We start from the raw sequence: 26,789 nt of genomic DNA, 5'->3' as shown, positions 1-26,789 counted from the left end.
ATATCTAGCAAAACAAAGTTTTGTTGCATGTGTATGTAAATCTGAATACAATACAGGGACTGTGGCTGCATCCTAAAACTGACTTTAGAATTCAGCCCAACAGCAAGCGAGTCTAAGATATTGTTACAAGTCTTCCTTTATAAACATGCTGCCTTCCCTAATCTGCCAACTGCAGTGGATTCAGTATCAATGGCAATAGGTTTCAGCTTTTGTTATGATTGGTTACTGGATTACAGGGGTGTCATGTGACCATTTAAAATGATCAGGGTAATCCCCATTTCACCTTCACTATTAGAGGAATAATGCTGGCCTTGCTAAGAATCATCTTACACGTATGCTTCCAAATCAGGCTTACAGCTCAGAACAAGGAGATGGCATGAGCTGGAGATCTCCTTCTATCCCCTGAAGGAGAAATACCCAGGGGATACCTGAATTTCCCTGGGTTTATATATATATATATTTATATAAACATTTACATATATATTTTTGTTTTAATTAGTCATCTCTGCTGGATTCAGAGGCATCCTGGGAAGGGACACCGTGAGCACACCATATTGTACTCAACATGAGCGCGCTGACGGAGGAGGCAGTAGAGAAGTTTTTAGACGCCAATCCTGTTTTTGCCAAAGAATACTATGATAGTAAATTCAGACCTGGAATTTTATTTGAGCTACTGAGCACAGAAAAGACCAATGTGGACTTTAGCACCTATCATGATCTAAGCAGCGTGGAGGAAAGCGAAATAGTCTTTGACCTAATTCGAGGGTTCCAGGATAACCTCAATGTTGAAAGATGTGTCTTCAATGTACTCAAGAGGCTCTCCTTCATTATTCAGGCAGAACGAATGAGCTTGTTCATGTACCGTATGAGAAACGGTACAGGCGAATTAGCTACCAGACTTTTCAATGTGAACAAGGATGCCATCATGGAAAACTGTCTGGTAGTACCAGACTCTGAGATTGTTTTTCCTTTGGATACTGGAGTGTTGGGATTTGTGGCACAGTCTAAGAAAATAGTCAATGTTCAAAATGTGATTGAGGTGAGTGATATCATGAAAAATGTACTTAACACAAAGTCAAATGTCCTTTCCAAATGTTGTTTTCTTTGGCCTGTAAGAAAAGAAATGCTTAAGCCTTTAAGCTTTTGAGTAATGCATTGTAAATCAGAATAAAAGGCATAATATTAATACCATGTAGTTTCAACAAATTATTTACAATACAAACAAATATCTAATCTGGCAATAAACCCTTTTCATTATAATCAGTTGCAGAAGAGTGAGTATCATGCCATATGCCTATATCACACGGAAGAATAGAACGTGTTTTCTTAACATTTGCCCTGAGAGTAATAAAAAAGTTTAGCTAAACAGCAATCAGATTTAGGATTTGTAAAGGGAAATTTGGTTTTTAAAACAGAGTGACCAAGTAGCTTTACCAGCAAATGTGCATGTGGGTAATTCAATAGAAGCCCTGCAGAGCTCACATGTGTCTGAGAAGATAATCCCATTAGGATGATACAGGTGGAAGGCATGTCAAGGAGACTCGAAGTATAACTAGTATTCTACTAAATATGAATCTGTCTATAGAAATATAGAGATATCTGTTATTCATACATGGGTATGCCTGCTGTGTATTGTATATTTTAAATTGATAATTAAGACAGTTACCTTTAAGATAAACTGCAGTTGATTTAAAAATATATTTTTCAATAGCCAAAAATGAGGAGTGTATTGTACATGGCCTATGCAAGACTCAACAGGTCCACCTACCACAGGCTGCCTGCAGAAAACTGTTGGGGGGGGTAGACTCACCAAAAACCAGAGAGAACAGCACCACACTAAAGCCGCAAATACACGAGCAATAATAGTCGTTGGAAAGAATCTTTCACTATCCTTTCCAACGACTAGCACTCCACGATGGATGAACGAGTGCTGTACATACAGCACGGTTCTGCTCTATGCAGAGGGGAGGGGGAGAACGACGGAGCGACACCCTGCTGCGCGCTCTCCCCTTCCCTTGCATTAGGATCAATAGTTGTCCATCGTCCGTGGATCTGCCAAGAGGGTCATTCAGACGATGGACGACTGGCGCTGTACACAGGCCAGATTCTCGCCCGATATTGGTCCCGAGACGATTATCGTGGTGAGAACCATTGGACGTGTGTACGCAGCTTTAAGCAAACATATACCTGCCTCTTCTATTTATTTATTATTATATATATTATTTTTTACTTTAGTTACTTAAGTTTAGTACCCCCTGGAATACATTGTTCAGTTCAACCTTTGGAAATATTACCACCACAGAATGTCGCAAAAACACCAGTCAGCTATTTACAAGTTCTGACATTGGCTATCATTGTCACAATGGGCCTGATTTATTAAAGCTCTTCAAGGTTGGAGAGGATATACTTTCATCGGTGAAGCTGGGTGATCCAGCAAACCTGGAATGGATCTGGTCCAGAATTTAAAACATTTGCTAACAAATAGCAATTTACTTTTTAGAAATCCATTCCAGGTTTGCTGGATCACCAAGCTTTGTCTTTTAAATGTAAATATCAACCCTCTGGCACTTTGTTTGGAAATGGTTAATGGATACCTGAGCCTCAGTTTCTTAGTTCCTCATTTCATAGTATTGGTCAGAAAAGCCTGAATAAAAATGTGGCCCTGATAGTCATTAAGTGGACATGCAATTAGCACTTTTCCTAAAGGTACCCGTCCTGCGTTTGTGACCAAATAAACTAATAGACAACAATACAAACTTACAAGCAGGTATACCAAGGTGATAAAAATACTTTTACCAATAAGCAATCCAGTCACTCAGTTTTCTTTTATACCTAGCCCCTTCATTTAATACATACCATCACCTATTAGCTCTAAGTAGGCTAGACTTTAACAGAATATTAAAACTAAGGCCTACAACCTAAAACATTCAAACCACCTGATAAACATATATAGTTAATATGTCCACATTATTCCTGGCCTGCAAAAGTATGAATGCAAAAAACTAATACATCCAACAGGTGCTCTATTACTGGATTGCTTTGAAAGCAAATAGAGCGATATAATTGGTATAAGCTTTATTATCCTAATAGAATATCTCTACATAATCATTGACGTAATTACCTCAAGGCCCAAAGTGGTCAATTGCACAATTTACAGTGGTCCTGAACCATTACTCCTTTACTTCATTTTTATCATTTATATTATTACATGATATCATTCATACCAGTATATTTATACTACAACTGTTACATGTCTAAGATTAGAACTTCCTACAAAGCCCCCAGGAGTGCATTTCTCAATGGCAAATTCATTGGAGAGCCAAAGACACTAAACCTTAAGTGACAAAGGAATATAAAAAGACAATGCTTTCCATAGACCATTAAACAGGGAATTTAGTGACTAGAAATGCTCTGGTTGTCCCTTGGATAAGATAGGAAGCAAAACTTCCCAAAACACATGAAAACGACAGATGATGTAATCCTTCCTCAGTGTATCTAAAACAAATCAGTGGGGAAATTAAAGGAAAAACTTACAGAGGTGGATACATTTTAGGATGGTGCTGAAAATGCAGAAAGGAAAGCAGACACTAACACCAGGAACTCTTTGGAAATGCAAACTCCAATAAAGTACCCTTTGTATTTTACCCCCTTCTACTAGCAAAGAGGGTGGCAGGCAACATAAAACTACCTCCTTCATCTTTTCCCTATATATTTTAATATACTATCTAAAGCAGTTTAATATAGCTCCTAATATGTATGATAAACTGTTAATTTTGCAAGAAATTTAGGGCTGACCTGTTTCCTTTTCACATTTCCTGTTTTATCTCAAAGAATCTATTTAGCCCTTTCATGAATTATTCATTCAGGAATTTTTGTACTGAAATGCACTGAGAAGAATGATCTGATTATTGTTTATATTTATGGATACTTGGCTCTTGTATCATATCTTTACTAAACTGTAAAAACCTGTTAGAACCTTTAGGCCATTAAACCTTCCATCAAATTTAGTCACAACTTTGCTCCTAGACATTTGTTTAATTCACTGTTAAAACAAGGGACATTATTACAAATTACAAAGCAAAACACTATCCTCTCATGTAAGTGTCTGTTTAGATCGAAAAAGAAAAAAAAGAACCTCCTAAGTATTATACTCTTTCTTGCTCTGTTGATATCTCTTGTATTAAAGGAAGAGGAGAGAGCACTAAATCCTGCAATATCCCTGAATAACTATCTCTTGCTTAGGAAAATTGCTATAGGAAAGTGATTATTGCTGAGGCCTACAATGCCCCTATTCACTGTCCTTTATTAAAATGACTGACTACAAGAACTAAAGCACTAGATGGAAATACAAATGTTCTAATTTCAGACAAAAAAACATATTTCACCACAACCATGACATCATCAGACATTTAAAAAATGACAGTTTTTAAACAATAAAGTAAAAATGTTTACCACCATGTGAAACAAATTATTAAAAAGTAAAAAAATGGCTCCCAAAAGATTTTGGATCTTTACACCCTTTTGTTCCCTTCTTTGATCCTGATAACACCACCCTCATAACTTGACCAGTTAAAAGGCAAGAAGAGTAGAGAAGAGCTTTATTAAAAACCTCCTAAGCTTCTATTTCCTGGTATTTCTGTTCTAGTGTAGTGAGAGTTCATTTTCTCTCTGTGGTGGTCCATGTAGGCCTGAAAAGATCACAATCACTTCCAGACCCTTGGGGGAAAAGGGCTACACAAATGTGGGCACTGCTATTATTATTTATTCATTCTAAATCTAACAAAGAGGGAGGGGTGTATAAATAAATCCTATGATACCTGTTTTGAATTGTATCAGGACTGGTATGGTAGAAAGATTCTGCGCAGGCTTTTTTCTTGAAGCCACCCTGTCATAAAAACGTTTTCAAAACAAGAGAAAGGATTTTCTTAGAATAATGTGACAGCGTTTTACATGCTGTGTATAACAATAAACTAATTCCTTACAAGCTAACAATTTACCTTTTCTTCCTAAATACAATACAAAATATGCAGCAGTGACAATTTCACAAAAGCATGTCAATGTAAGCAGAGACCCCAATTTTTTTCAAAATGTTGTGGTCGGTTTCTGTTCTCATATGTTTTTTTGTGCAAACCTGCTTTTATAATTTTTCTCCATTCAAATAAAGATGGGGAAGATTAAGTTTTTCAGGTTACACGTGTTATTTTTTTTAAATAGAAAAACAATACTTGCAGAAAAAGATTTAGTATGGCTAAGTTCTTCAAAAGTGCCCATTGGCTATTTTTCAGGGTTGGAAATGTTGGATAATTCTAAGGTTATTAAGGTTAAGGTTAAGGACAGTTTCAAAGAGGGGAGAGAATATTTTTCTTTCCCATTAGCTGTGCTACAAGAACACTACTCCATTCAGTAGAAATCTTCATTTTCTGGGAATATTAGTCTCCTGGATCCCTCAAAGTCCTCATTAATTCTTCCTGCTGACCTCCACCTATTACAGACTACTGTACAATATTGATGTGATGCTCAGCCGAGGATCAGGGAGAATAAAAAGTGTTTCTAAACTTTGTAACAAACATTTTTGTTCTCTTTTTATTTTTTATCATTTTATCTCTTTTATTTTAAGGTATACCAAATCTAGAAATGTTTATTTCAGAACAGATTTGCCCTAAAACATATATAACTCCAAAACAAAATATAATTTATTGTGGTGAGGCAACAGCATTAGTTTGTGTTTGCAGCTAAGTGCATCAGAAATCCAATGCCTTTCCAACTTCTTGTGCACTAAACTAAAACCTCAAAAAAATGTTAGCAGCTTTCCCATCTTTAGACAGCTAATTATTTCCAGTGCAAATCAGGAGAACACCACAGTTTGGCAACACTGCTCTTCCAAGCTAAGTGTCCCTACATCATCTTGTAATGTCGAATGTTGCAGGGTTACAAAGAACAACTCTAAACCTCATGTTCATTAGACTGCCAGAATATGTTGATTGTGGTTTGATGGCATATAAATTAAACAGAGGGCAGTAACTGCATGTATAAGGAGAAGGACCAAGGATGCCCACACGGTGCAGAACTGTAGGTAGATGATACTGAGGCAAGGCAGATGCCTTTGGTATGTCAGATGTAAGGCTTCCATGCAATTAATTATTTTAAAGTGGTTGTGAAGTTTTGTTTTTTTGTGGGTGTGCTGGGGGGGACAAAGTTTTTTCTATGGGACCACTTTTTCTAATTAAGAGTCTGTCCTAACTAGAAATTCCTGATGAGAGTTCCTCATTAAAAATCAAATTATATCTTAACACATGCTCGTCCTAGAGTTATTGTTACCTTTCCCTTGAATTGAGGATTTAGATTTTATGTAAAGTGTTTGTTTTTTTAAAGCATGTTTTGAAAAACTGCAAGGTTCCTTGTAAAATAATTTCTCTTAAGCAGTAGTTGAGCATGTGTAGCATTTTGACCTTAAAAAAGGATATTGTATAAACACAGAAGTAGTCAACTGTCAATTGTATCAGTAGACATGGATCAGCACTTGTGCCAAAATTATACTTGGAAATGTCTGATTTAGAGTATTTAGGGCTAGAGTAAACTAACTAATTTTTCTAATGGGGAAAATGTATTGGGTAAAGGCATGTTGTCCAAATATTTCTGTAATAGAATAACATTTTGGTATATATTAATTATTTTATCTGGCAGCTGGTAGACGTCTTGGCAATAAGGGAATTCACAATCAGCAACCTTAAATTAAATGTATCAATAGCTAGTTTATGCTACAGTAGCTCTGCTATATCTAGTTACAAAAAAACTCTCTTTTTGATAGACTTAAACTACTTTTCAACTTTCCATTTAAATAAACTGGTGAGGATTAAAATATGGGGGCAGCCATTACTGACCTGGCTTTCAAATATGTAGACTTCAAGGCCCTCACACTGATCCTGTGGTTTCTACTAATTAGGTCAGTATCCCCAAACAATCTTGCAGGAAAGTTCAGCCTTTTTCATAATCTGTATATTTGTCCCCTGTCAGTCACAGTGTCAAATTGAAAAAGAAAGTCAGAATTCAAGTACACGCCTTTAAAAGTCAAATCAGTAATAGTAATTTCTATATTTCTGTCCTAGCAGTTTCAGTTTTATGTCTTTGGACATTCCAAGTATATACAGTCTATTCAAATTTTGCTTTTTCTTTGGAATTTAACAAATGCATTATTAAGACCTATGGAGATTTAGTTAGCATTTGAGGTCTGTAATCTGTCAGAATTGCAACTCTGTCAACTAGCATTTTGCTTGACACTATAATCAATTTTCATGCAGGTTGTGAGAGTTTTGTTCCATTTTTTAGTAAATCACTCATTCTTACGTAGCTACTGTCAGAACAACATCTATCTGACACTGCTGTTTTGAGGTTTGTATTACTTTGTGTCTTTTTAACTTTATTCCCAGTACGGATTAAGCAATGCTACCTAGTCAAATATTTCACAGAGTAGGTGTAGAAATTTCTCATGTAAAAATGAACACTAGGTTAACATTTTAGCTTTTTACCTACAGCCTTGTAATTATTTGTTTTTTCAGTTTGGCAATATCTTATTGCTCAAACATTCAGTTGTTATGTTTTTTTGATAGGGGACTAGGTAGTAAATTGCCACTGCAACATTTATAAACTTGAACATACGTATATCATAATCTTTCTAGTACAGGGTTATCTAAATAATCTTACTAAATGTACTGCTATCTGATCAAAATGAAACTGTATGCTGGAGAGAACAGCTGATCAGGTAGTTTAGAAAACCCTGCATTGATCCCTAATAATATGTTAGCTGCACTTTTGTGCCCCATTCTTCTCAATAGACTTTATGACTGAGCTTTTAGGTATTTACTTATTTGTCCTGAGCGGTTTAAAATGCATGGTAATCCATACAAAAAGTACTCCCCATCACCTGCAAGGTGGCATATGATGCAATGTATAGGAGATTTTAGGCGTGGGAGAGGTATGAGGATTGGGATTTTTTAGATACAAGAGGTAAGGGGTAAGCAGAATAGTTCCAGATGGAATTATAGGGTTGGGAATGTTGGGCATATTAAAGTAATTCACAAAAGCTCTAGGTCATATTGTTCATCAGGCCCTGATGTTCAACGGTTTGTGCCAAGCTGCACCACTGAGTATGGCCAGATTCTGAGTCATGGTAATCATAGTACTATGATTTGAAGAAGAAATGATGATGATGTGGTAATATTTGTGAATATAGGATTACATGATAAAGTATGATCAGAAAAAAATATAATGAGTAAAAGAAACAGATGCTGTAAAGAATCTAAACAGAGTATATTTGCTGTGTTGTCCTTAAAGTGAAACTAAAGCTCCACTTTTAAGTTTGTATGATTAGGCAGAACTTTATTGCAGAAAGGGACAGGTGATGACCCTTCTGCAAAAATGTGTCTTACTTGCCCCATCACTCCAGGTTTCTGATAAAAAGCTGAGCTGCACCGGCATTCCCTTGCATGTACGCAGAGAGGTAAGGAAGCCTGGATTTAGGACTTGAACTTTGGACGTACTAGGCTACTTGTAGCTGATCTTTCCCCCATTACTGGCCAATCATGACTTGTATCTCAGTGTGATAAAAGCCAACTTATTGTCAGACTCATTTGCAGATGGTGTATTAAATGATCAAAAATGAATGAAAAAAATCTACCACGGCGGATTGACTTGCCAGTGAATTATTAGAGAACCTATTAAATCCATTGATTGGAAGGTTGGTGGTTTTGACTCCTTTCAGTTTTCATTTTAATCACTATCTAATGATCATCATATTGATACATGTGTGGCCAACTTAAGAACTTTCACTGTAAATAGTCACTTAAAAGGCACAAGAAATTTATTTTTCAGGAGGAATTCAAGACAAATGACATATGTTTCAGGGTTTAGCTTAGACACAAATAAAATTTCTAGATATTTCACATGAAAATAGCAAATCGTCACTTTTTCAATTAGGATCAACTTTAAATCATATAAGTTAAAGCTGAATTACTCAGCACTAGTCTCTGGCTATGGTCCCTTTAAGATGCCCCAATAGTAAATGTATTAGCCATTTTGACATTGGAGATCCAGAGCTTAGCCTGATAAATATTTCATCATGTTTCAGTATGTAGTCTAACCAGATTCTGCAATATGATTAATAGTAGGGCTTTACATTCACAGCTATGTCAATAATTTGTACTGATAATAGCAGGAAATGCTGGTCAGAATAAAATAATGCATCATCATCACAATTGCTTTGCTAAAGTTATCACAGTTGAACAGTGATCTTATTTGATCTTATTTTTCTTGTGACTGAAAATTAGTAATGCTTCCCAATATTTAATACAGCAGTTTACACGCTATGTACAATATTACAATAGTAGCTCTGTTTAGCTTTCAGCATTACCTACAAATAGAGCCTACATAATAAACAAAATGTGTAATAGCACTAATCCACTCAAATCAATACAATAGTACCAGTATGCCTAAAACATCAATAATTGCAGGCAACATACAGTACCTTGGAGATCTAATTATTGAAGAGATGGATTCTGGTGTGTATTAAAACTGTTTTCAGATTCAAACAAAAGGCTAAAGAATAATACCTGGTTACAGGCAGGATGTAAAAAAATTCTAACAATTTTTCTTTATAACAAATAACTATTTAAATAGGGCACTATTGAAATAGTTCGTTAAAAATGGTATCTTCTACCAGGCAGCTAGTCCAGTGCAATGGACAGCCGGGCAATGGGCAGTACTAACAATGAAACTTAGTTGACAATCCACTAATTGACAGAAAAAGATTTCCAAAAGTACCTTTACCCAGACTATGTAGATAACTATTCCCATATTCCTAACGTTAAAATAAGACATACCTGATTCAGTCAGTTTCATATGGTTCCCAACAGCTTAGAAACACCTGCTGGTTGTTTACCATAAAACGTTGGTAGACTGGCATAATTGTGCAGAAATAAGTAAAGGAAAGTAAATGGAAGGTGTATTTATAGGCTTGTGTTCCCAACTTTGAGCATTCATTTCTTCATCTTCATTGTTGGCAATACAGAGATGAATAAAAACTAGCTTTAAAGTACTTGTTTTAAAGTACATGATCTGGGAAAAAGTACACTAAAAACATAGGGTTAGTGTAAAGGCTCAATCTCATTTTTTTAATGTATTTTTTTTGACATTTTTCAAACAAACAAAGGTGATAATAAAAATAAAAACAGAAAGGCATGAATGTAATTATTTTGTCAATGCTGGTACGGGTTATCTTTTTTTTTTTTTACTAAGCCTTCTTCTTTATTAGTCACATTCTACAATACTTAAAATAAGGTTACTCTTTCAAGGCAAAGGAATGACATTGCTGGTTCAATAAAAAAATGTATGGATGAAGAAATTCACTAATCACTGTGGGAAGAGTAAAATGGCATAACCGTTCTTTATGACAGTTGTGGCTATCTACACTTTAGCATGTTTATAATTTATACAAAGATGAAGTAGTATGTGAACTTTGTTCAAAAATATGTATGAGAATGGCATAAAGTCATCCTGATTACATAGGTCAGGGGTGCCCAACAGGTGGATCACGATCTACCAGTAGATCGCAAAGGCAACGTGAGTAGATCGCGGAGCCCTGCCTTCCCAAATAAACTCTACTGCGCGTAGTTATTAGGTCCAAATACCGTTCCACCATGACTGATGATCATTTGGAAGTCTGTTTGAGGCTGGCTACCAGCAACTACTATCTGGACTATGCAACTTTGGCTGATTCCATTCAGTTTAGGACGTAATCGGAGTAAGGTAATGGCCAAAAATGTACAGAATTGTATTGTGCCATATATATTCATGCTGTTATGGAAGATAAACAATATATATTTTAAATATAAAGTATACTCAGTATTTATATAAATAAATAAATGTTTAGCATTTTTTTTGTTGGTAGATCATTTTGACTTGGTCATTTTAAAAGTAGCTTGCAAGCCAAAAAAAGTGTGGTCACCCCTGACATAGGTGTATCCTTCCTAGAGGGTCATTGTAGTGCCAGCTGTTATGTGACTGTAAAATAGTATTTAGAGAGGTTAGGTGTGGGTTAAGGGTAGCTATGAGTTTTTTTGTTTGTTTAGATTACATTGTGATCTAAATGGTTTCCTAAGCATTTTATTTCTAGATGAACATTTCAGCCTGAAATGCGGATGCTGTAAATGACTAGATGGAGAGCATTTTATGTATTTGTTCTGTTTAATGTGTTGCTTGCCAGTATTTCTGGTATGGTCATATGAGTTTTCATGAGTATAAGATTTCCTGTTAAAAGCTTTGCCATATGTTCAAAAGAGCAGCCTTATCAAACACGTTGATAAGATAATATTGTCTTATACATAAAACAGTATACTGTCCTTATTCTAGTCAACTTATTTATTCTCTATTTAATGTAAGCAATAATCATCAAATGATCCAGGGGAAATGGTAAAAGTCTCTTATCATTTACTTGTAAATCAGTTTTACTGAGTGCAGGTCTATTGTAAAACAATAATGGGCTCTGCAAATTTGCTTGCATCTCATCATCCAAACAAAACACAGTAGAGTCAAATTTTCATAAAACCATTACTTTAGTTTTGTAGAAATACAAGTGTTCCTAAATAATATAAATAAATAAAATAATAATAAATAATATAAATAAATGCTTGTGGTAGAGGTGTTCACACTATTTACGAGGGTGTAATGTCATAATAACCAGCTCTGGGTGCCCAGTGTCAGAACATTGCTGTTTTAATCTTCTAAAATTCAGGAGAAAAGATATGTTATCAAAAAAATCTAGCAATACCAAGAATGGATTCTGGGAGGCCATTTGAGGTCACAACCCTCAGCCTATGGGAATATATTTTATTTAAAAAAATGTTTTTTAAATGTTAAAAATATTAGGATAGTTAAAAGGGGATATGCAGTAACCTGAAGGACCATAAATATCATAATAGTTTTCTTTAGGTTGCTCAGTATTGGCTGCTGACTTTTGCCATAGGTTAATATGCATACCATTGCATTTCCTAATATGACATTAAGTCCTTGTTTCAACTGCCCTGTGAATTTTCTACTGATAAAGGAACTACACTACTCCCAAATATATGTGTGTACTGATACTGTCAGCTTTCTTTGATGACTTTCTCATGTGTGCAAGCTGTAGATTGCTAGTAGACTGCCCTAAAGCCTCTGGGTGCGTGTGATGGGAATATGCAAGGAGGCTTTTGGCAGAGAGGGCTACATCATCCTTGCCTAGACCATAAAAGTGGCTGAAAAAGGGTGCAAAATATGGTATTTAGTCAAAGCTAGGCAAAATAACTGGGTGAATATTCAAGAAGGGATAAGGAAAAATTAAAAAATTAGTGAAGGTTTGCTTTAAAACAGAGCTTCATGTTTTCATACATATTTTTGTATTATACATATATATCGCCAACATATTACGCAGCCCTGTATATTAAATAGGGGTTGCAAATGACAGAGACAGTGACACAGGAGGTGGAAATGTGCAGAAAGTAGGAACAAGCTGACTAGGATGAGGGAGTTCCAGAGAGTTGGGGCAGCTCTAGAAAAGTTGTTGTGTATGAGGTTATGAGAGAGGGAGTCATTGGTAGGTCATTGGACCAGCGAAGAGAGCGGATTGGGGTGTATTTTTGTATCAGGTCAGACGGGTAGGTGGGACAAGAGTTGCCTCACTAGGTCTTTAATTCCCTGAAGGCTCTACCTACCTTCTCTGATGGTTGTGGTCCTATACCTTTTCAGAAGTCAAGACAGTAAATGCGTAGTTCAGGTCCCATGTGTACACAGCAATACTCCACAGACCTAAATGGGTTATTCCTTTTGCTATAAAGGTGGGTACTGTTCAAGTCCAAAAGACTTTAATATGCAGGGACAGACAACCCAGCGCTCTATTTTACTAGTCAGGTTTCAGAGAATGTGTGTGTGGGGTTGGGCTGTCACAACTTATTACATTTAGGTGACTAAGAAGGGAATTACATAAATTTTCTATATTTAAAAAAAAAATAGGATTACCTGTACTCACAAGTCACAGATTTTTGATGTCTAGCCTTTCTGCCAGTATCTCAGATTTGTATGCAGAACTTATGTTTAGTGGTATTAAAAAATGGTTCAAAGATGTACTTATACAGTACATGTAATAAAAAACAACTATATATTATGATGACTTCAATCAAAAGCATCACCTTATGCTTTGTGTATAAAAAAGAAGCAACTAACAGGCAGTGATGCCATCATCTGGTTATTCAAAATTATTGCACTACTTTAGGCTGATTTTTAAACGCTCTTCCAAAGGGAAACATAGGTGCTGTCTCTGCTGTGTTCCAGGTCTGTAGATGGCGTTTGTGTTGATGGCCTAGAACAGGTATGCTCAAAAAAGGACTTCTGACCTCTGACTACTGTAGCTTCCCTGATATGTATACCTGTTTCTGTACAGGAACACAAAAAGTTCCATCATTTTAGGAAGGTGGTCAATAATGGAATAATGTGTATTTCATGTGTCATATAACCTGAAAAACTTCACTTGTAAGTAAAAGAAAACATGCCTGCGTTCATGTCTCTTACCTTATGTTCATTCCAGCATTGGAGCCTCCATAATACCCTTCAGCATTTAACACTCCTGGGATACTTCTGAGACTTTTGAACGTCTGTGACCCCTGCTGTGTGTTGTGATTCCATTCTATGACCACTTTGTCACTACAGGACACAGCAATGACATGGGGTTTTAGGATGGACCCACAATGTACAGTGGTGCCAAAGCTTGCAGTGCTATGATTGGGTGAAGATAGGAGCTACAAGTCACGTTAGGGGTATAAAACCTGAATAACAATATTGTGGAACTAGATCCAAAGGTAGAGGTAGAAGTTTTTGGCAGAACAGACATGTAAAGTGCCCTTCCCAAAAAGTCTTTCCACCTGCTCCTGGTGGCTTTTTGTTTTTTGTATAATATTTTTTTCTTATACTACACAGAGTAGTAGTGGCACCTGGCACCACCAAAAACAGGGCTGGATGCTGGGGGCCAATATGCATATGCAGGAGTTCTATCATCAGTGTTGATATGCATGTGCAGGAGTTACTGTACACCATTACTGCTGCTATGGGCAGCATGGTGGCTCAGTGGTTAGCACTCTGGCCTTTGCAGTGCTAGGTCCTAGGTTTCAATCCCTGCCAGGACACAATCTGCATGGCGTTTGTGTGGGTTTCCTCCCGCATTCCCCAAAAAATGTTTTAAGGATGTAGGGACATTAGATTGTGAGCCCCTCTGAAGGACTACTAGTAACATGAATATGGACTGCACAATATAAATACATATTAACAGTTATAACATTATAATAATAAAATGTAACTGTGGCGGACCTGGAAAGGTCAGCAAAAGAGATGATGGTTTCCGGGGATACAGCAGTGAGACAGGATCCAGGACCTAGTGTTTGTTGTAATCGGCAGCAATGCTGTGCACCCTTGCTGATTATGGCTCACCACTCACCAACAAGTTGAGTTAACCTTTAAGACAGACTGCCATCACACAGACACCTGATGGGGTCAAGTTAATGATTTGATGATACTTGTCTTTTTTTCTGCATTTCCAGTAGAAAAAGCACATAGAAGGTCTTTCCAGCAATGCATTGAAGTAGAAAGCCTGCAGACTGCATGTTTGGTGTATTTGACTGTACTGCTAAAGGTTTATGTAACTTTAGGTAACAACTCTAATGGTGTAGTACACAAATAGTAAACCCCTAAAAAACATTACACTACACATATCATGGATACCTACTTGTTATTATAATAATAATTATGTAACAATGCTTCAGTACATTTAAATACTTTCAGTGACATTTATCTCTAACAGTTATGTAAAGAACACACATTGCCACCAGTAATCTTATAATCCTAATTTAATTAGAACAGTCTTAGATTAACCCAGGGGTGCAGCTGAGCTTGTTAGCACATTTACAAATGCTTCTATATACTCTTCTTTTCTTTTATAATATTAAATATATATTATCAGTTACTTAAATGTAGGTATATATTTTATTATTTACTTTTAGTGTTGCATATTACATACTATGCTAACAAAGCATACTAGTTAGAATCTATTTAATATTACATTTTTTATTATATACATATATATATTATTAATGTTCAAAAAAATTAACATAATAAAATTATATAAACTGTACAGTCAATACCAAATCAATCAAAAAAAACTCATGTTTAATTGGCTGAGAGTTCTAAACACATCATATGATGAAGTCCTACACAAAGTAACCATTGCATATTTACAGAGAAGAGATGCTTAGTAAAGGAAAGCACTTCTGGAGAGAGGCAAAGCATGACCTAAAGGCATTCAGTTTACTAAGTATGATGGCTGTATTCACTTTGTATATTCAGGGTATTTTTTTTACTATAGTTTTTTGTTGTTAATTGCTCTTACTTTTGATCCTGCCAGTAACATATTTGCTGTGTAAGGGTGACAGCACTCACAGCATCTTTGAAGGTGCATAGTTATCACACATCAGAAGCTATGCAAATGTTTGTATAAAATTCTGTATAAGTGTTACAGGATACTTTTGTTTTTGAGATCTCTACCACATTAGGACAAAAATAAAACCTGCACAAATTAAAAGTTGCATGCTGAAAACTAATAGCAATACCAGCTCCAAAAACAAACATACCATTATTTCAAAGTCCAATTAAGAAATATAACCATAGCAATGCATATAAAAAGAACACTGCTGAAAGGTATAATTAAGATAGATGTGATGGTATGTGTAATGTTGAATTTAGAGAATTAGCTAAATACTCAGTAGAAATACAGATATGAGAACTGGGCTACTTATCAAAGGATTTGTTATCCTGTACAGTCAAGTTCTTTGAACCCAGAGTTTAGAGCTGTTGTTTTCAGATATCTGCTAAGTCTGCTAAATAGAGCTCACAATACAGAAATATTAATCCCTTATTGAAAATAATCAGAATTTATGGAAAAATAATCACTGCATGTTACATAGTTCATTAAAAGGGTACAAAAAGACGATGTGCACAGTTATGTATTGTTTTTCATGGAAAGGCTGAGAAATAAGGAGGAGACATTGGGGGCTTTAGGTGTTCAGTTAGCAAAGTAATTTCACTTAGCTTGGGGAATGTGTTGAAAATTCACATTGCAAAGAATTCCAAAATATATGCAAGGAAATGTAAACAAAAATCATGTTTATTGCCTGTATATAACTGAATGGCTAACGCAAAAGTGAACAGTTTATATGCCCTTAGTGCTTCCCAACACAGTTGTATGATTTGCAGTGTTAGTAGTTATGAATAAGTATTTGCTACTACTAAACGGGAAAAAAAAGTTTCACGTTTTCATATATGATCAAATATAAAAAGTGATATTTATATTTATACTTCAGCTAAACTCCAGACATATACAGCCAACTATATAAACAGTACAAATGAATTCAGCTCTTTAATCCTGAACACATTTAGAAATGTGTTTCCAGTATAAGTACATAATACTGACTTGGTGTCAACCTTTTGCAGTTTACTGTGCAACACAGCTTGGATAGGAAGGAAGAAGCACCAACAAAGACCTACATAAGTGTGCTGCTGTGCAAAGGAATGCTAATAAGAGTAAAGAGCAGTGTGACATAGAGAAGATAGAGCTCATATGCGTGTCACTTCTCTTTTCATTGTCCATTCACAGGCCCGGTATAGATGAGCCTTATAATGGAAAGTATAACTACAGCAGAGAATCTTCCACTGCCAGCAGGAATATTTTGTGTTGTAGAGCTGTAAATAAATCAGAACTGGGTTGACATATATACAAAATTCTTTAGCAGGTTAAGCAGCTCCCTTTTACACATTCCACCTGTATATTCAGATGTTTTCTAAACAGCTAAATTCATAAAAATCCTACAATCTAGTCAAAACTCTTCAAAGTTCCAAACCTGTCTGTTCACTTCATGATATAATAAGCAGGCAAACTGAAAAAAACTCAACTGACCCATGACAGTGAGATGTCTGTAGATATCTTTAATGTACAGAATCAGATCTTGACTACAGATTCCATATTTGCACGGTTCAATACCAAAACTATAATTAGTCCATGTACATAGAATCTCATACCTAATCAACAAAGTGTTAGCATACAATAAAAACAAGAAGATGTAAAGCATAAATTGTGTCTTACAAAATCAAAAATGTGAAATATAAGAAAATACCTAAGATGATTAATATTAGTTGAACACTACAAACAAAAAAAAAGACAGTGAATAGGTGTGGGAGAGATCGTTTCCTGTGAACAAAATAAAACTGGGGGAAAGGGGTATAAATGGTGCTAGTAATCAGGACCTAGGACAACTGGTGACTTTACTACACAATAAATGGTATGTTTTACTACTGTGCGAGAAGCCATTTCTTACTGGGCAGCTGATCAGCAATATATAACTTCTGTATACCCTAAAGCAGGGGCAACCCCAAATTACTTAGGGCCCCTTCGCACTCACATGGCTAGTTGCTCCCAGGAGGTCAAGTAAACTTTTATGTGGTTTTTATTGTCAAGGGCAGCATTAGACAACTACTTTGTCATGCAGTTGAGTACAGTAGAATGTGGTTGGGGTGCAGTTCTTCCTCCAGCGTAAGAAAAGCAACCATATGGCCAAAAGATAAAGTACTGTAATCCATGGCATTTGCTTTCACAAAATGGGTGGGAGCACGGTTAAGCCTGTGGTGGAGCATTGCGCTCAACCACAAATCTGAAATGGCCTATAAAAGCTTTAACTAGTAGCATATAACAAATTTTTATTACAAATTGCAAAACAAATGTGAACAAACTGTCTAATCATCCTGATATGCTTCAAGACAATATGTTTTTTCCTAAACATTGTCATGCTGCGGACTTTAAAATGTGAGCACGGAAGCACATGGAACTAAAGAAAATCATAGGAAGGACTTGTGATACAAAATACAACTTGCCAGACTTGAATATATGTGAGCAAAGGTTTTATTTACACTGCAGTGACATGAACGTAACCTTGAACATCAATGGAGCCAGTTCATTGTTTGCATGATAACAATGCTGCACCAAAATTACTGTTTATTTTGTTTTACCTTGCTTATACTTATCATGATTTTTGTGTTTTAGAAAAAGACATTGGCCAAAAGTAAGGGTAACATGGGGCAAATATAGACAGAACAAGCATTACACCCTTAACCCCTGCAGCCTTTATTCATAGGCCTGTGAAATTGTACGTCAAGGATCTCCATTACTGGCTTATTATAGCATCTGCAGGCTTGTAAGTTACATGTTCTTCAAATTGGGCATCACTGAGGGAACAAGACAAGTTGTGGCTTTGTTATGTCTTGGTGGCTACTGTATGCTCCTTATTTTATTTAAAGGGCGGTCCAGCAGGGAACATGTGACCTGGTTTAGGGATCTTGGGTGGATTTTCCCCTGAAAGTATCCCCAAAATATTACAAGGATCCTTGGATGATTGAATCTGAAGCATTGGGATCCAACTTTTTAGTAACCACCCTAAACAGTCCAGGTGGTTACTGAAAAGTGCTAGGTGGTGGAAGGGGCTGGAGAGAACAATCTATTTGTACAATCTCCTTTAGACCTATTATTAAACATGTAGTGCAGGGGTCTGATTAATTTGATATATATTAAATGGTTTGGTTAGGTATATCCTCATAATACACAGTTTTAGTACTTTGGTTATGGTAATGTAAAACCAGATTTTTTTTTAAACATTTAAGGAACATGAGACAAAAGATACTCAACCGATGCTACAGTATACCTCCCATACTGAACAGCACCAACAACAGGACAGAAGGTCCCTTTTTAGTTGTGGGTACATTGACCTTTCCTATATTTTTCTATGCATTAATCTGTTTTTCTCAAGTACATTTTGCTTCTGGCCACTATAACAGATATACCACAATAACAGATCTGTTGGTATAAAAAACATAAATGAATTATAAAATATAATTACAAAATATAAATATCAATACACTATAATATAAATGTCAGCAAAGTATAATATAAATAGCACTACAATATAATTTTTTTTAATTCTTTTATATTACAATTATTTTAATTAAATGTTATAATATTGTGGACAATGCTTCAGTATTCAAAATTCTTCTTGTTTAACGATGAGACAAAATTACATAACTGCAAGGATTCACATTAAAAGAGTAAGAAAATATGAGCAAAGACTGCCATCTGCAGGTCATTGGTGTTATAGCAGATCTGACTTATTTCTGCATAATATCTGGGAAGTAAATTAAATGCATAGAAAATAATAAATTATTTCAGGTTTAGGCTGGTCTAAATTACTGGAAATAAACTGAAAACAAAGTTGAGTAGGCAAAGTTATCTTTATCAGAAAATGCAGCAAAAACTGGGGTAATTACTTCATGTGACATTTTATAAACAGGCACAACGTCCTGTGATTATATTTCTGGTGTAAAGTATTACTTTTTTATTAGCTATATATACATTCTTCCATTTGTTAAAGCATTAAAATAAATTCCCTTCTGCAATAAAAAAAGCCTGCCTGCCTGCTTGTATTTTTTATTTATAAAGTATAGTTCTACTTTAATGTTCTTAGCATATTAGCTGTGCCCTTTTAGAATAGAAGACACCTTGGAGCCATTGCCTCAGATGAGGGCAACCTTTGTCTTTCTGCATGCTTCATGTTTGCAGCCCAGGTATTTAAAGATTGGGGAGCTCACGGACCACTAGATTTACGGACTTCGGTCTGAGCCTGTGATAGGAGAGTGGGAGGGTTGGGCGGGTGACATGGTCTGTGGCTCTGGCCGGAGCGCCCCCCCAGTGGGGTCCTTTTCCTGACCCTGCTGGAGGGCATACCAGCAAGAGCCACAAACCACCAAAATATTCTCGTGGATCACCAGTTGGCGACCTCAGCTTTATGTGCTATAAAACATAGAACTTGAGATCCTGCATTCTTCAAACATAGACATATGAATAATTTTTACATCCTAAAATTTTGTATGTTTCAGTGTATATTTGCTCGTAGATGTAAAGTGATTTTTCAGTTTATTTGGTGAACTTTTACTTATTGTAGGGCCCTTTTTAACCATTACGTTTACTCTAATTAAGGTGCATTATGCCACATGAACTAGGGATTCTGCATTCTGCAAATATAGACATATGAATAGTTTTAACATCCTGATTTTTTATCTGTCAGTGTTGCTTTACTAAAGTAGTAGATTTAATGTGATTTTTTATTTGTATAGTGAACTTTTACTTATCTTTTAATGCCCCTTTATACCATATTGTTGTGTATATGGTTGGTAAAGTGCATTATGCCACATATTACATGCATTGTATTAAGGCAACTTTCGTTGTATTAAGTAACTTTCATGACAGTACTACATTTAATTACACTGGATTAGAAAAGGCATATTTTAGTATTTATATCTTGCATGGTAATATATTACATTAGTGGTACATTGCCAATGTAACTTACATACAGCTAAGAGCATTTGCAGAAAACGTTTCATATTTGCCTCAGAATCTTAACTGCAGTGCAATTAACTGCAGAGTGTTTCTTTTTGGTAGCCACAAACTAGATTGCCCAACACCAGTGTACCCTCTCAGTACATGATATATTATATGACCGAAAATATGAGCTATATTTGTAGCTCTGGGTATAGTTATGTTTTTTTTGGAATGTGGTTGATGATATATTATGTTTCTTAACTCATGGAAAATGTTTGCATATAATATATATACATCCCACACCAACGTACCAACTTCATGATTAGGCCACACTACATTGTCTTCTCCAAAACAAAGTTTACCAAGAAGAAAAAAAAAGTTCAGCAGTGGTGCTGCTACCTTAATTTTTGATTTGCTCTTCAGGGACAAAAATAGGTACACTGTGGTCATAGCATCCATGGCAAAGCCATTAATGCCTGAATCTTTTTGAAGTTGGTAATGCCCTACACTGGTGCACTGTGCCCCTGTTAGGAAAGCTAGCTTCACAAAGACATGGAAGAGTCTGGTGTAAACTAGGGATGAGCAAGAATACCTCTGACAGTCTCGCGAAAACTTCCCTGAACTTCCGATGAGTCCGCGAAATTTCGGCGAACCAATTTCGCAAATTTCATTGAAGTCCAGGGTGTATGCTCCCACGATCCTCCAATCAGCTGTGACTGCAGGCGATCTCAGATGAACTCTAAATTTGGCAAGAACACGACCTTGTGGTGAATCACAAGGCTGTTGTCGCTCAGATGTTCTGTAAGCGAGAAAGGCCCCATTCACTGTAAGATCGAAATTACAAATTTTGCTCGCTCATCCCTAGTGTAAATGAACTTTATGAGTGGCCTGCAAAACCCTGACCTCAGTCTTACTAAACATTAAAGTGATGAAGTAAAGTGGAATGCTGATCAGGAGCAGGGTCTTTTTTCTTTCTTTAGTATCTAAATTCACAAATGCTTTTAAATGGGCATAAATGCCCACAGTCACACACTCCAAGATCTTCTGGAAAGCTTCCCCAGAAGAGTTGCGATTATTATAGACATAAAGGGGGACCAACTTTATATTAATCTCCAACAAGTAGATATGAGTGTGATGGGCATGCTTATATAGTGTATATAAGCTAGAACAATAACTTCTTTCTTTACAAATAATTTTTATTACACTCTCAGAAGAAAAGAAGTCATAAAGTTGTACTTAGCCAACAGCGGAGAGTATGGTAATTTTATGACCACTTCACAAAATACCGTCAAGGAGCCTCCAAAGCTCTGACAAATTTCCACAAAAGGGAATTAACAATTATGACAGACATAAAATGTGCATATAAAATACATCAGACAGAAAAAACATTTGGGGCTTTGTGGGTGACTTTGCTTTAACAACTTCACCTGCAATTGGGCCTTTTACCTTATTCTGAAAGCCGTTTTCAATATGTCAACCACCCAACCCCACTGATCCCACCTTATACAAACCCACCCTTTATCAGTCCGCACCAGTCAATTCACCCTCCTTCTTATGTTGTTAAGATCAGAATGTTCTAATGCATCATTTTACCTTCCTAGACACTATTAATCTTAAAACATTGTTTATCTTATGGTACTTTATTTATAATAAATGTTTTTGTATGGTGAAATTGTAACAAGTTCTTTATCAAATCCTATCATTTTTCACTTTGATACGTTTTTTCTCATCTAGGACACCCACTTCTGCAGTTTTGTAGATAATCTCACAGAATTTTCAACAAAGAGCATACTTGCAGCCCCTATAATGAATGGCAAAGATGTAGTGGCTGTGATAATGGCTGTCAACAAAAATGATGGAACAGTTTTTACCCAAAGAGATGAGGAGGTAAGGTGCGATTATTTACAGTTTGTACTTTCATCTAGTCTTTATTATTATAAATTATTGTTTATCAGAAGTTTTACTATGGTAGAAGATAAACAGATTTGATAATGTAATGAAAATTACTAATTGTTTATTCGATCAAATAGAGTAGTAAAAATGGTATAATAATTATCAGGGAAGCATTCCAGTGTCAGATTGTAAAAAGTAATGCAGCTTTGTAATTATTATTACCTTATTAAATGTATTTTTAAAGGCAACCACTGTAAATACCTGAATTTGATGTGGTAACATCCTCCTGTAATCCTTGTATAGTCTGGAGTCTCAGAGGAAAAAGACGAACTAGGGGCCAATCAGTTTATGTGCTGTTGTGACCCATGCTGATAGTAAAAGGGAGCATCGGTGTGCTACCTCTCTTATACTGTCCATTGGGGTGGGTCGAAGATGACCTGAGGAAGTGATCAGACTAAGGACATCTAGCTGCTGACCAAAAATATTTCTGGATTTAGGCTGATAGTTTTAACAAAAGTTGGTTTTGTAATTTTATTTTTATTTGCATATTTATTGTATTTTGATTTTACGACACTGCCAGTTTTGGCCCTATCCCGAGCTGAGTGGGTCCTTAAAGAGGAGCAGCTTTGTCATTCTAGAAATGCTCCCCCACCACCACGACCAACGGGTAGTTCGAGCTCTCTAAGGACTGACAGCAGTTCTACCAGGAAGGTAGAAAAAAGGAAGGAAGAAGGGGAGACAGTTTAGTTAGTGTTTGCTATGGGTAATTTGAGGTTCTTTTGTTTTTCAGATGTTCCTTAAGTACCTCAACTTTGCCAACCTGATTCTCAAGGTGTATCACCTATCCTACCTTCACAACTGTGAGACTAGAAGAGGCCAGGTACAGTGTGTTCCTCTTACTGTCCTTTGTACTTTTGTAAAGCCAACTTTGAATCTGTAGTGCTAATGGTTCTGATCTTCAATAAATATTAACTTCATCTAATCAACGTGAATGTCTCAAGCATATCTACTTGGCAATAAGGTCCTAGGCTAAATATTCTAGAGGAGTGATCCTTTGTTCAGCATCTTTACAATAATTGGGGCATATGGGATATGGGAATGATATCCCCAAAGCTGCAAATGGTCTCACACACATGAGTAGGCTGCAATCTTTTCTAGGTCTTTCTCAAGTTTTCTCAGTTTTTTTTATCACAGGGCTCTGTTAACTGAATATTGAAACGTGACAACCAAATTACAAATGGTCATATTTCAAATCAGTGTGCAAAGGATCACGTGTGTACTTTCTGGCTGCACCAGTTACTCGCTACTCCCCCTGTGTAACAATCTGTTTCCTCTAGACCATGTAGAACACAGTGGGCCGCCAACATCTTTAAGGTTTCCTCCAAAGAGGAGAAACCCTTGTATCTTTCCTACCCTGGGCCCAGGCTGAGTGGGAGATCAGTCTTCCACAGTGACACAGTGCAAAATCCTACGAGGAAAGAGGAAGAATAGGAACTTTCCCAGATATTTAACAGTTCACCCATCATGCACTAGCAGGCCCCAGGCGAAACGCGTCGGAACAACGTGTTATATAACGATTACTCAAGCACTCCTTATCTTAGAAATATCAGTGTATAGATTATCAGTCCCCAACTTACTCTGCACTCCCCCACTAATTGTGGTGAGACTGGGACAAAATTGCCTGTAACTCTATCTTATGTATACATGTACCTTCTATGTTTTTATTGTAGGCATATAAATCTAATATAACCTACTACACAATTATCTTATCTACTTATTGCCAACAAAACCCCTGCTATTGTGTAATTGGGGTTGGCAACACTAAATATCTATACTGATACCATTTGAGATTGGCTTATTCCCACATCAGTTGATCTCTAACCTTTATCATGCAAGAAAGCAATTTGAAAAATATTACATACCTAAGACTGGGTACACACAGCGACTAAGAACTGCACGATGCATGAACGAGTGCTGTACATACAGCACCGTTCCGCTCTATGGAGAGGGGAGGGGGAGAAAGACAGAGCGGCGGCCTGCTGCGCTCTTTCCCCCTTTGCTTCTATTATGATCTTTCGTCGCCCATGGTTCTGCCAGGACAGTGGTTCGGACAATGGGCGCTGTACACATGCCAGATTTTCATCCGATATCGGCCCTAAAATGATTATCAGACGAGATCCATTGGACATGTGTACGTAGCCCTATATTTCACTTGCATTACACAGATTATAGAAAGTTGATAGGGGGCTTACTCATCTTTACCTTTTTTATTTTTAAAAAATGTTTTGCAGATATTGTTGTGGTCAGCGAACAAGGTATTTGAAGAGTTAACAGATATTGAGCGACAGTTTCACAAAGCACTTTACACGGTCCGCGCCTTTCTTAACTGTGATAGATACTCTGTGGGGCTTCTGGATATGACAAAAACAAAGGTAATTTTATCACATCAAAAGCATATGTAAGAAGAATGTCTGGTTTTTCATTGCATTTCTTTATTTGTGTTTTTTACTTAGAAATTAAAAAAAAAAGATTAGGATTTTTTAGTGCAGTATGATACACTTTGCAGTATATATCACTCCTTTTATTTTATGTATTTGATTTACTTCTTTCTACTATAAAATAAAAATCGCATGTTAATATGTTTTTCACAGGAATTTTTTGACCAATGGCCAATTCTAATGGGTGAAGTGCCACCATATTCTGGACCAAGGACTCCAGATGGTAGGGTAGGTATTTGTTGTGCTTACAAAAATATTTTTTTTTATCATGAGAGCAGATTTTTTAAAGTTTCAACTTTTTTTTGTTTATGATAAAGTTTTTGCTGTCTGTGTCTCAATAATAAAACTTAATTAAGTGAGGGAAATAATCCCATTGCTTACACCACTGTCACTTGAATAGGTGTACCCTTTTGAAAGTTTTTCTCCATTTCTGTTCTTGTGACATTGGCCAAATGTTAGATATCCCGTCACTTTATTTCCATTATGCTAATGCTCTCCATGACAAATAGAAAGGTTAAATTTACCCAGCAGGGACACAAACAGCAAAAAAAAACACTTTTATCCTGTATCCAAAACTAAATGAAAAAGGTTTTGCTTTAAATATACTTTAATTTGCTATAGATTTCAGATTAGTGTTGCTGATGATTTAGTAAGACCAAAAAAATGAATTAAGTTGTCAAATACATTTAACATAGAACATAGACGCTTCCAAGCAGATGTCACCATTTGGACAAGCCTGATATTGGCCAATTTGGAACAAGATTCTAAAGCAATGCCAATTCCAAATGGTGTGCTGCTGACAGTTCAAATTAGTCAAGAAAACACTTTTAAAAATGAGTTCTATAGATTTAAGTTATTTATGTTATTTTTTTCCCAGATCCGTCCATTAGTAAATGGAGACAGAAAATGTCATTAAAACACGACATTTGAATTTTTAATATGATATTATAAATATTTGCTTCTGCATTTTCCAGGAAATATCCTTTTATAAAGTGATCGACTATATTTTACATGGAAAAGAGGAGATTAAAGTCATTCCGTAAGTTTGATATTTTCCGCTTGCATTTTTAACTTTTCACTTTTTTAACGTTTTGTCTCACTCAAAGTGATTGTTCACCTGATAAAAAAATGCTTATTAAGTTATAATCAATTTACTAAGTAACCTTTCAGTCCTGTTGGTGTTTTATGTAATTTGCTTAAAATAAATGGCCCTTAAAAATCTGATGCTGCAGCAAAGAAAATAAACCCAGCTTTTTCATTTAGTTGTGTAGACATTGATCAGTCAAGAAGTTCAAGAAAAAAGATCTCCTTTACCCACTATATCCTTGTCAAGTTTTTATTGCCGTCTGTGTCCTGGTGTGAATACCATTCACCAAGAGAGAAAGATTCAGTCTCCAATACAACAACGGTGATAAAAAAAATCCAAAATGTAAAATTTCCCACGAGAACAGGAAGAGAGTGTAATGACCCAATGGGAACACCTGTTATTGGAACACTTGTGAGGGGAATCTTTCCATTCCTGTTGCATATGTGGCATACTGATAATACTTAAAATATTAAATAATGTATTAATACTCCAATAAATATGCTTTGGCTGTATATACCCCTATACAATGGACCTTCTTACTGTTGTCTAAGCCCAAAAACAAGAATTACGTTTCCTTAGTGAATTATTGTATTTTTGATAGTTAAGAAGTTCTGGGACCCACTGGTGAGGGGGGCAAGTATTTGTTCCCTAGCAAACAGGAATTTATTTAGGGAACCTTCCTTTAGAGCAAAATCATAATATGTGTTTTTACATTTTAGAAATCCACCAGCAGATCACTGGGCCCTGGCTAGTAAACTGCCCACGTATGTTGCCGAAAATGGTCTTGTAAGTATAAGTATTTTGTAATACTAAATATATAGAA

The 26,789-nt window shown here is 36.0% G+C and overlaps 1 protein-coding gene across 1 annotated transcript in view; it reads left to right on the top strand.

The window, feature by feature from the left end:
• The first annotated feature begins 336 nt into the window (after window positions 1-336).
• The window catches only part of PDE6A (phosphodiesterase 6A), a 46,633-nt gene continuing 20,180 nt past the window's right edge, over window positions 337-26,789 (top strand). The window contains exons 1-7 of the mRNA XM_072400979.1: window positions 337-1,039; window positions 22,223-22,375; window positions 23,172-23,261; window positions 24,673-24,813; window positions 25,033-25,107; window positions 25,854-25,918; window positions 26,686-26,752. Of these exons, the coding sequence (XP_072257080.1) occupies window positions 566-1,039; window positions 22,223-22,375; window positions 23,172-23,261; window positions 24,673-24,813; window positions 25,033-25,107; window positions 25,854-25,918; window positions 26,686-26,752 (1,065 nt within the window). The 5' untranslated portion in view covers window positions 337-565. The remainder of the gene's footprint in view (window positions 1,040-22,222; window positions 22,376-23,171; window positions 23,262-24,672; window positions 24,814-25,032; window positions 25,108-25,853; window positions 25,919-26,685; window positions 26,753-26,789) is intronic.

The sequence above is a fragment of the Pyxicephalus adspersus genome, chromosome 2 (genome assembly GCF_032062135.1).
Source record: "Pyxicephalus adspersus chromosome 2, UCB_Pads_2.0, whole genome shotgun sequence".
In the NCBI taxonomy this organism is placed as follows: Eukaryota; Metazoa; Chordata; class Amphibia; order Anura; family Pyxicephalidae; genus Pyxicephalus; species Pyxicephalus adspersus.
Note: the sequence above shows the minus strand (reverse complement) of the source record. Positions and strands in the feature narration are given on the sequence as shown.